Source organism: Ovis canadensis, chromosome 2 (assembly GCF_042477335.2).
Source record: "Ovis canadensis isolate MfBH-ARS-UI-01 breed Bighorn chromosome 2, ARS-UI_OviCan_v2, whole genome shotgun sequence".
NCBI classification, from domain to species: domain Eukaryota; kingdom Metazoa; phylum Chordata; class Mammalia; order Artiodactyla; family Bovidae; genus Ovis; species Ovis canadensis.
The window spans coordinates 81757906-81770221 of NC_091246.1; the positions used below are offsets into that span (position 1 = coordinate 81757906).

General features: G+C 38.9%; 1 protein-coding gene across 1 annotated transcript in view; it reads left to right on the top strand.

The window, feature by feature from the left end:
• The first annotated feature begins 5017 nt into the window (after positions 1-5017).
• Positions 5018-12316, top strand: part of LURAP1L (leucine rich adaptor protein 1 like) — a 48166-nt gene continuing 40867 nt past the window's right edge. Inside the window, exon 1 of the mRNA XM_069576562.1 lies at positions 5018-6082. Coding sequence (XP_069432663.1) covers positions 5777-6082 — 306 coding nt within the window. The 5' untranslated portion in view covers positions 5018-5776. The remainder of the gene's footprint in view (positions 6083-12316) is intronic.

A 12316-nucleotide genomic window follows, 5' to 3' on the forward strand; every position in this document is an offset into this window, starting at 1 on the left:
ATTATATGAATTATGTCAAAGACTATGCCATTTCAAGATCAGGATGTTTCAGTGATCAAAGTTTCCTAGCCTATAAAAGCTAATAGCTGTTATTATCTAAGTCATAAGTGATTATTAATAGAAGGGAAAGAGTCCTTTAACTATTTCCTTTCTGTGGCTTTTCACCTTTAAGGTGACCTCTATACATCACTACCAAAAATAAAAAAGTACCAAATAAAAATAAATTTCCAGTTCTTTCATGTGATTCACAGCCTCATGCCTGAAGCAAATCTGTAAGACCAGACATTATTTCACAGTATTATGGGTTGAATTGTGTCGCTGGAAAAGCTATGTTGAAATCCTAGCCCTATCACACTGCCGTTTAGTCACGCAGTCATGTTCAAGTCTTCGCAACCCCATGGACTGCAGCACACCAGGCTCCCCTGTCCTTCAGTATCTCTGGGAGTTGAACAATCATCCCTCAGAATGTGACTTTATTTGGGGATACAGTTGTTACTGTTTTATTTTGCTAAGTGAAGATATACTTGAGTAGGATGGGTCCTTAACCCAAAATGACTGACCTCCTACAAGCAGAGAGAAATTGAGATACGGACACAGAAGGAAGATAGCCATGTGATGACTGAGGCCGAGATTGGAGTTATGCTATCCAAGGAATATGCAGGGCTACCAGAAGCTGGAAGAGGCGAGGAAGGATCATTTCCTAAACTCTCCAGAGGCCTTATGGCTCTGTCAACCTTGATTTTGGACTTCTTATTCTCAGAACTGTAAGACAATTCTGTTTCAAGCCTCTCCATTTGTGTTGTTAAGCAGCTCCAGGAAACCAACACAGTTTTATGAGTCCTCTAAACTTCTGGCTCCAACGTCAGGACTCACTTTCCCATTACCACTTTACCCAGCCCTTAGATTTAAAGCTGCACTTCTTTCTCTGGTTTTAGTTTTTATCTCTTAACTATAATTAATGACCATCCCCCAGGATTTTATGAGACACAGGTACACCGGAGCCAGCCCATACCAGTTTATAGCAACCAATTGGAATTTTGTTAGCCAATTGCTAAACACAGCCATAATTTTTAAAATTACATTGTATAAGCTTTAAATTAGGTGAATTATACTAAGACAAAGGTAACGAATATCAAAACTCATCACATCCTAATTATTTGACTACAATTTACTACAATCCGTGCTCTTGACACTACTTATATCAATTTATCTGTTCAATGGAAACAGTAGGGAAAAAAATGTACTACTGCCCATTTTTTTCCAAATCACACTGGAAGCTTGAAATCAGCTATGGTAGAAATATTTACACTATGAAAACTGTCAAAAGCTACAAGTCAGCTATTTCTATATTTTCAAACAGCTAATTATAAACATTTACCAGCACTCCACTGAAACAACCTTTAAGTCCATTCAAACTGCGATGGCTACAGAAGAAAAGAGCAAATTAGGTTTATTAAAGATATCTATTTTCTGGGCCCTGCTATGCACCATTCAGTAGAAATTCAGAGTTTAGGACATCAAGTAAAAGGAAATAAAAGACTCTATTACAAACAATGAAGGCAGAGAGGTTTGACAGGGATTATGAAGAGGGGATAAGACAGACTTAAATGCTGGTGACCTACTTTAGCATTGTCTAGTGAACCTCTCAGGCAAGTGTTTAGCTCTGGTTATAAATATTAATTAGATTCCAATCAGAGTACTATTTAAAGGATCTATGCTTCTTAGGAAGAGATTTCAGAAATATATTAGATGGATATATAGAGAATACACGTGTTGTTCAACTTGGTAACAAACCAGATGATTTTACTTGATAAACAGACCCAACTCAGCTATAAAATTATACACAAATTGAATGACAATAAACAGGCAGGGAAAAATCTTTGCAGCTTTAGCAGATATGTAATGAATAGGATCAACAGTCTTCAGTTTTGCTGACACCTTCCTTGTTAAACACATAATCAGCTGAACAACAACAAAAAGAGGAACAACACCTCTACACATTTAAAACAAAGATTTAAAGAACCCCACACCCATTAAGTATAAAAGATACTTCCTAAAATTATTAAAGGTAACCTGAGGCTGTTAACTGCTTGATATTCCTCTGAACTGTGGGGAGTAGAATCTCAGGTTAGAGACTTTGTCCTAATCCTTGAACTCTGTGCTGGCAGAGCTGGGAAAGCTGAAAACTTCCAATCAGTGACAGAGAGAAGGTAGAAGGCCTTTTTTATTTTTCCCCTTTCACCACAAGGCCAGCAGCAGATTAAAGAGTGACATTACTCACAACATACACAGTCTTAGAGAGTGTACTTTTGCCCTAAACACTGTCTCATACCAGGAAGTGTTCTAAGGGTGGAATGTGTGAAGCTTACATCACATCACTCTGTTTTTGTGACTGAGGCATTCTTTTAAAACTTGTCTTCTGAGTTCAACAATGTTCCCACTTCATTAGCTACTGGATTTTTTTTAATGATAATAAATAAAAGGCTCTCTTTCTTTCTCTGTGAACATAATCCAACTAGGGAAGAAACCCAGTCTCTTAAAGTTCCCCATAGTTTAATGACCATTCTTAGACTCCTAGCTAGTTGCTCAGTAGTGTCTGACTCCTTGCAACTTCATGGATGGTAGCCTACCAGACTCCTCTGTCCATGAAATTCTTCAGGCCAGAATACCTAGTGTTTCGCCATTCCCTTCTCCAGGGGATCTTCCCTACCCAGGGATCAAACTCAGGTCTGCTGAATTGCAGGTGGATTCTTTACCATCTGAACCACCAGGGAAGTCCTAGATTCCTTAGGCATTTAAACAGACAAAGGGCAAATACAGCTCATATATAATGCAGTCAGATAAAGGATGCATATAATCAAGTAGTCTGGGTCTAGAAAATTATATTACAAATACAAATAATACAGTAATCCTAACTTTTAGGATTTTACTTTTTAATATGTTAGGCTTGGGGAAACATCCTGAATTTAGGTTGTTGCTGGAAGATACAATCAATTATGGAAATAAGAGGAGGTTGGAGACGATGAGAAAAGCAGGGGTAGGAAGTCAGCACTGCTAAGACTGAGGGCTTAGCGAAATACAGGAAAAAAAAAATTGCTCTGAAGAGTTTTTCGCTCCTATTTTTTTTCTCTTTACTCCCCATGTGCCCTCTTCTTGTTGATGACCTTACTTCCTCCTCAGCCCGCATCCTAGACCCAGTACTGCAGTTCTTGTCAACTAATCCCCCAAATCAATGTGTGATATAGGGCTAACAGCAATTAGTTAAAGCTCTAACACATTTTTTTTCATCATAGAAAAATCTTGAAAACAAAATATTCTCAAGACCCCGAAGTAAAAAAGACCCTTATTTTTGAACATTTTAGATAAGGAATGTCCTCAGATCAAACCAAATAAAGCAGTAGTGACAGCGTTCATACAATCTATTAGTAGCCTACTAAGACTACTGTGATTCTAACATGTTTTGAAAATGATCATTTTGTCATTCAAAACATCTCTATTTTAAACTAAAATGTCATAAAGCATTAATGAGAAATTTTAAAGGTATAACATAATTAAACTTTTCCTAAAAAGTTTATGTTTGTTTTATATTGCACTGGCACAAAGTATTAAATTATATATAGATCATATTTTTACTTCTGGAGATGCTTTCTCTGCAGAAATCTAAAACAGAAGAAAACCATTTTCTATTTTTTAATTACCTTTAGTATCAAACACACGTTTTACTGTCTTTGACTCACAGCAAAGAGGTGTTCCTCTTTTGTACAATTACATCGATAATAATTTAAAAATAAACTATTTTTATGGACCAAGTTCAAGTTAGATACTGTGTTTGTATGCTACTTTTCTCAACCAGTCCTGTGCTGAACTTCGTAAGGGCTTTATGACAAAAAATATTAAAAAAGAAAAAAAAACCTCTTTGTTATAATTGCTACCCAATGATCTTGTGGTTTTCCAAATATAGGACAAAGCATGAAGTTTTATCAGTGAGGTGAGATTTAGTTTTTTCCCCCTTTGATTGAGTCACTTAATTTACAGCTTTTTATTTCATCTCTTTCTAAGAGAAGAAATAACCTATAATTTCTGACATGCTGACAAGAGAACTTTAGCAACTTTCTCCTCGATATGAAATATTTTACTGAGAAGGCCTATTTTCTATCCTTAGGCTTCTTGGATATGGCTCTGCTAAAAACATACTCTGAGATGTAGCTGCCCATGCTCTCATAAGTGTAAAACCTGAGTGATATTTCTGGGAAAGACCAAGAACACAAGTACTTATTTGTCCCAGAAAGAGAGGGATCCCTATTTTGAAAAATCCTAATGTAATCCCAAATAGTAGTTTAGTAGACTGAAAAACAGTACCCTCTGCTTGAAGATTCTTAACACAAATTCAATGTTAAATCAAAACCATAATCCACAGAGTTCATAACAACTTATTTGGTAGAAGTATCTCAGATCCATAGATGGCATGCTTTGGGTTTCTTTTAAATAGCTGGAAAAAAAAAAAAAAAGATAAATTACCAAAGACAACTTTTTACCAGTTAGATTCAATATTCTTCCTCCATAATTAAGGTAAAAGTATATCAGCAACTTTCCCCTTTTAAAATCTACCACTCAGTAATCATATAGATTATTCTGGCTATTTAATTTTTCACATTTGCTTGTGCTGCCATAGTGTAACGTTTGATAAGACGATTAACTTTGGTTGTACACTCTCAATGAACTTTTGGTGGAATTATTACACCTTACATTAGTACAAAATTATTAGGAAAGGCTTCTCTGAAGCAAAATTTTTGCCATATAGGAAGATGAGGGATGGGGAATGATACTATAGTTAAAGACATTTTTCTGCCTCTAATATTTGTTACCAGTTCTAGACGTTGTAGTTACCCGGCAATTTTGAAAAACTGAACCTTTAAGTCTAATCAAAGTGTAGGTGCTTTCAACTAAGACAGGACTTTGAAACTACAGGGAGCAGCAGGGGTGGGAAATTTTCTGTTGCTCTTCTTGCCTATGCTTTACGGTACAAGGGTTGGCCCTGGTTTGGTCCACCTGCCAGCAGAGTTTAAAGTTTCCGAGGCTTGGAGGAACACAATGACTTGGATCTAACTGCGTAAATGGGGAGATGGGAATTTCTGCAGCATTGAGGAAGCCGTTAAACTGTTAAGCAAACTTTTTTTTTTTTAATGTGTCTGGGCACACGACAGACCTCTTCTCTCATGGACCAGAAATTATTTCTGATAATCCAGAATATACCAAAGCTTGAAGACATATGGCTGGGAAATGAAACAACCCTGGAGTGTGGCCACATCATTATTTTGTGTCGCATGGTACCAGATGGGCAGTCGGTGAATGGCGCTGGGATGTGAATGGACAGTTTTATAACGTGAATTTTTCCCCCAATAGAGCTGAAACAGACATTTCCCTCTCTTGTCTTTTGGTCTCTAGCACTCGGAATTTCCCCCTCTCTGCAATATCAATTAACTCAACTTTGCAGTGGGGTGGCCAAAAAGGAAGAGGATGAAGAGGGCTTTATAATCTCGTAAGTGCTGGGCGAGTCACAGCGCCCCGGGAACTGCGGCTGCGACCCGCCGCGTCCTGTGCGGATTTCAGGACTTAAACCGTGCGCAGGCGGCTATGGAGTGGACAGTGCATTTGAACCACGGAGGATAGACACCCGGGCTCGGAAGGGGTGTGCCGATCTCCAGGCAGCCTTGGAGGCCGCTGCTGACTCTCATCGGTGGTATTTTATTACCATTTTCATCGTTCTTGAAAAGTCATGGAAGACGGCCCGCTGCCCGACCTCAGAGACATCGAGCTGAAGCTGGGACGCAAAGTGCCCGAGAGCCTAGTGCGCTCGCTCCGTGGGGAGGAGCCGGTTCCCCCGGAGAGGGACAGAGACCCCAGAGGGGGGAGCGGGGGTGGCGGCAGCGGTTGCAGCAGCAGCAGCAGCTGCTGCAGTTTCCCTCTCTCCTTGTCGTCCTCCTCTTCATCCTCCCCAACCTCTGGCTCCCCACGACCCATCCACTCCAGTAGCACCCTGGAGAGGCTGGAAACCAAGCTTCACCTCCTCAGGCAAGAGATGGTGAGTGTGGTGCGCCGGCTGTGGGAGTGGGAACCCGGGCAGCAAGACCCGGGAGGTGGAGCAGGGGAGAGAGGGCGACTGGGGCGGCCGAGCAGAGGGCTGGGTGCATGGGAAACACTGGTGAGAGGGGCGCGCAGCGGGCGCATATGGATGTAGCTGCAGGAAGCTTGTTTACGGGAGACTTTGCTGAGTCGCAGTTCGCTAAGACCGGAAAGCCTGCCCTGCTCTGTGTACTTTCTGAAGCCAACTCGCTGCTACCGGCTCTGACCATTCAGCTGCCGGTCCACAGCCTCCCAGGCGTAAACCCGCCCGAGGGTCTGCAGTTACTGCAGGCATCAGGGGCCTTCTGTCTGCCGTTTACACTTTCGTTTCCAAACGTGGGTCGGTCCGTCGTGCTTATTGCAAAAACACTTCCTGGTTTGCCGAAAGGTGGCGCGGCGGGGTCCCTGCAGCCCTTCTTCCTGGCTCACTCCTCTTACACCACTGCTGCTCCCGCCCTTTGGTGCAACCCCCAAGCCACTGTGGAGCTGATTCCCCATTGCTGGTTCTGAAAACAATGGCTCAGTCGTCCTCGATGTCCTCATGAATAGCTTGTTTCACGGTTGATCCGAAAGAGCAGGTGATCCCCAGGCCCAGGGATTTGCTAATAACCACTTCCTACCCTTCCCCCTCAGTCCTCAATCTGCAATTGTTTTCTGTGCTGTTTGCAAACGTTAGCCTAAGAATAGGACAATGGGGCTAACAAGGGTCCTAGAATACTTGTTATTCCGGATGTACTTAGTGAGAGACACTTTATTTACTTGCCGTGAACTCGGGCAAATTACTTAACCTCTCTGGACCTCGGTTTATTTTTCACAATGAACTGGTTGGAGGAAATGATTCCTTCCCAAATCCTTTTAAGATGACCACACCACAAAACCGCATTTCCCACCAGCTTGGAAATGAGGAAAGTAACAACAGGAGCCTCAGCCACTTCTACATACATCCTATCTATAGGGGCTTTGCATGGAAAAGAAGTAACCGGTAGTGTTACCCTAGCTCCTCTCTTTTTGCAGTTGGAACTCTGGGAGGGAATAAATTCCACAGCATAAAGTAATCTTGGCAAACATATTTGTACAAAAAGCCATTCTTCAGAGATCATGTCCTACATTCAGAATTTTTACCACACTATCAACAAAAGGGCTCCAAAAACCTCTCTTAAGATCTCTTAAGCTGGTCTACTTAAGAACTTTACCTCAAGTATTGTACCTCAACTTATGCCTCAAGTATTCATTTTCTTCCCAACTGGAATGCACCAGATGTTGAAAGCAAACATGTAGAGATTCATACATACATAGTTCTATGTATGCATGGCAAAGATATCATTACTGTATTCACTCTTATGATATTTCACTAAATATATACACACACCACAGATTGTACATATTACTCAATAATTATTCAGTAAGCACATTTACTATATCTGGTAATTAACCAGGTGTTCAAAATACACAACATAAAAGTTCAAGGAGCCTATTTGCTTCTCCTGTTGCTGCTAAGTCACTTCAGTTGTGTCTGACTGTGCAGACCCCATAGACAGCAGCCTACCGGGCTCCCCCGTCCCTGGGATTCTCCAGGCAAGAACACTGGAGTGGGTTGCCATTTAGGGCTCTCAAATCTCTTGTACTCACCATTTATTATTTATATTAATTGTGTATCAAGCCAAGTGTACTGAAGAATTTTGTAAGATTTTTAGAAAATTGTCATTTTTCAATGAAAGGTATTTTCTAGCCTTGTTTATTTTTCTCCATGAAAATGTCATAGAAATCTGTTTTCCCAAGCCAGATCTTGCTATATATGATGATTATGTTATATAAATAAATACATTAAAAAATAACAAACAGAAACAGCAATAGCAGGAGCAGATTATTAAGCTGACTATACTTTCTACGTGAAGCATAGTTATCTATGCATCCGGGAGGATTTATGCCAGAGCAGATGTTTTTGTCTTCAACTTTGTCCTCTAATAAAGGTCTCCACTGAGCAAATGATAACACTAACACTGGCCATGGGAGTTTAGAGAGAAGGAATCAAAAACAGGTATATTCCCCTGCCAATGAGATAATTTCCCCCCATTTTATGTAACTCTTGTGGGTGCTAAAACCTTCAGCTTCAGCATAATTGCAAAGCAACATATTTGTTTTTATGTAGACTTGGCACTTTTGTTATAAATGTGGAACAGATGTAGTTGTACAGTTCTTTCTGTCTCCTAGCATCCTCCTGAAGAGAACTTGGGGTGAGTCCTCTGTGAATTGTATGTTCTTTTCTGCCCTCTCCTGTGAGCACTGAGTCAGCCTGTTTGGACTTATGCCTGACCCACATTTTACGCTCATTACTTTGTGTTCACAGATTTTTCTTCTGGATGATCTGGAATTATCAGGCTTGGGTCTTGCCCTCAGAACTCCTTCCTATGAAACACCTTAGCCTTGTACAAGACTTTCTGGACACTTGCAGGAATTAAGACTTCCTTCTTTTCCTCTTAAAATGTATGTGCTAACCATTGACAAAAGGCACCATAGACTTTTCTAAGATAGAATCTCAACACTTTAAGTTCTTTACACACACCTGGTTTTCCCATTGTCTCTCTCTCATCTCCTTTTATGGTTTTGTGAATCATTACCTTAACTCTTATCTGTAAATATTACAATCAAAGCTCTTAGAGGTCTGTGAGACTCAGGTGTAAAGGAAGATGAAAGAGATTGAAGTGGGGAGGAGCTGTTTCTGTGGCCAAACTTCTTAACCTTGAAACTCTTGTTAGCAACATGAATAGCATATGTTCACGTGGGAAGGAAGAGTGTGGGAAGGAAAATATTGGAAAAGGAAATTTTCAGGCATATATTTGATTGCTGCTGTTTTTGTTTTAGTTGCTAAATCATGTCTGACTCATCTGTGACCCCATACACTGTAGCCCACCAGGTTCCCCTGTCCATGGGATCGCCCAGGCAAGAATACCAGAGCGGGTTGCCATTTCCTTCTCCAGAGGATCTTCCTGATGCAGGGATGGAACCCATGTCTCTTGCATTGGCAAGTGGATTCTTTACCACCTAGCCACCAGGGAAGCCCATATATTTGATACAGTAGGGCAATTCAGAGTAACCATCAGGATATTTTTGAGAGGGAGCACATTTTCCCAATGGGTAAAATATTTTTCAATTTAGAGATAAGGAAATTTGACAATACAATAAGCAAATGCAGGGATATGTATAGGAAATTTATAACAAAGTTGGAAATAGATGTCTGATGTCTTGTGCAAAGTCTGCCCAGTAATATTTGTTCACTGCTCTTCAGTTCACAGAGTGTTTTACTATCTGCCATATTATTTGAGTCTCAGGTCATAACTGAGAAAGAAGTATCTTCACATTTTGGGAATGAGATCATTGTGGCTTAGAGGTGGTTGAGGAAACAGGCCAGGGTCACACAGCTAGTTAGTAAACGGAATCACAATTTGAACGCATATCATCTGACTCCATGTACTATGCTTTTCCCCCATTCTAGTCTGCATCCCAATAAATTCTCTTCAAAATGCAGAATAATTTTTATAAATCTGTGATAACTCACAACCCCTACCTACAGTACTTAAAGGACCAACAAAAAGAAGTCATCATGATGTCATGTCATGGGTAGTTTCAGATATTGGTTCATTCAATAACCAACAGATATTTATTAACTGCCAACAATGTACCAGGCCTGCCTTGAGACATTGGGGATTTGGTACAAAATGCTTACTTTAAAAAGTCAGTCACATGTACCCCAATGTTCATCACAGCACTGTTTATAATAGCCAGGACATGGAAACAACCTAGATGTCCATCAGCAGATGAATGGATAAGAAAGCTGTGGTACATATACACAATGGAGTATTACTCAGCCGTTAAAAAGAATTCATTTGAATCAGTTCTGATGAGATGGATGAAACTGGAGCGGATTATACAGAGTGAAGTAAGCCAGAAAGAAAAACACCAATACAGTATACTAACACATATATATGGAATTTAGAAAGATGGCAATGACGACCCTGTATGCAAGACAAGAAAAAAGACACAGCTGTGTATAACGGACTTTTGGACTCAGAGGGAGAAGGAGAGGGTGGGATGATTTGGGAGAATGGCATTCTAACATGTATACTATCATGTAAGAATTGAATCGCCAGTCTATGTCTAACGTAAGATACAGCATGCTTGGGGCTGGTGCATGGGGATGACCCAGAGAGATGTTATGGGGAGGGAGGTGGGAGCGGGGTTCATGTTTGGGAACACATGTAAGAGTTAAAGATTTTAAAATTAAAAAAAATAAAAAACTTAAAAAATAATAATAATAATTTAAAAAATAAATAAATAAAAAAATAAAAAGTCAGTCTTTGGAGGCTCTGCCCTGTATTTGGAATTTTCATTCTACTATCTATGCAGACTCCACTTGCAAAGGTTTCTTAAGAATAAGAGTTAAAATATTGCTTATCAAATACTGTTCTAAGTTTTAGAATGTCACATAATATCTGAAATATTTTTCTAATAAATGTAAATAATCTCTGTCAAAGTCTGTGTTTACCAGTTAGTAGTAAATTTTATACTGCTGTTTTCTTTAACAAGATGTTCCAGGGATTTTAATGTTATCTCAATAACATCTGTACCATACCTCTAGTTTAAGACTGAACATTATGTTTGTTGATTTACTCTGGAAAAATTTTGAAATGTATAAGGTTATAATGGTAATCACTCAAGAATCAGAGTCTGGAGTTAGAAGGGATCTAATGGACCCACCCAAGTTTGCTTTCCTAAATAATTACTGTTCAGAACAACAAAGTATGCTGAATGAAGTATATACTACCTATTTATGCCACATTCCAGATTTTTGGAATTTTAGTCAATTCTGTGTCATGCTGGAATGATGAATGCTGTGCCATTAAGAATGACTAATCTGAAAATATTGTTTCCTCATCCCATATTTTAGCAACTACTTTTGCAGCTGTGTAATAGTGAGGGATAAACAATTTCAAGTTAAGTTATTTGTCTTACTATTAAAGCATTCAAATACTCCACTTAATTCTTCAACTCTTGCTTTAATAACGTTTTCCAGATAATACCCAGGGCTAGACACAAACACACATAAATACAAGGCACATAATAATACTAGAACATAAATTGAAAATTTTTGAAAAGGATAGAATTGTATTTGGTTTTTATCAATACTTTCTCTTGTCTATCTTTTCCATGCCCCTTCTCATAACAAATGGTTTCTCTATTTTGTAATAAAAAATAAAGTTACTTTATATTTCCTCAGAAAGTGATAATAATTTCATTAAATTAACTTCACAATTGCTTTGGACATGTTTCAAATTAGGGTAGGAGATTTCTATCATTTGTTCCATAATACTGTTTCAGTAGTATTGTTACTGTTTTATCATGTAGTTTTTTGGGTTTTTTTTTTGTAATTGGACAAAACTTTATGTAAAACTCTTGGGTAAATACTTGAGAAGTCATACATGGAAGGCATTTTCCTTGATGAGTTCACAGGACAGCTGAAAAGATAAGACAGGGATATAATTTTGCCAGGGAAAGATTACAAACCAATATGTCAGTATGCCATAGTAGAAATCAGATATAACTGCTGAGATTAAAAGATAAAGCTCAGGAGATTTCTCCTGACAAATGTGTCTTGTACAAGGAATTAAAAGTGCTGATAACCATGAAAATTAAGGGCTAAATATTAGTGATAAAGATATCAAAGAGATGAGAAAATCTGATTCCTAAACAGTAGCTTCTTCTGTTATTTTGCACATGGAATGTTGTTATACTTAATCTAATAAATTATGTTGGTTTGTGTTTCCTTACACAGTGACTTAAAACTGACAGCAGTGTAGGCAAAGGTAGTAATTATTCTTTGGTAGAAACACACAGAATTTAGAGGATTTATGAAAAACTTTAAAAAAAGTAACATATCAAAGAACCGATGAGCCCTGCCCTGTCCCCAGGAATGTGCACCAAATGGAAAGAATTGCCTTCCATTCAAGTTGTACAACCATACTGCTTCAGTCTTGAGAGACCACAAACTTTATGAGGATTTTTTAACTTCTCATAAAAGATTATGTTTACTTCCTTGGTAGCATAAAAACATTGTTTACCTTCCATTTTATGGTAATGAATCATAATTAAAACACTTTCTCACATAAGACTTTAGTTTTTGAAGATAGTACTTCTG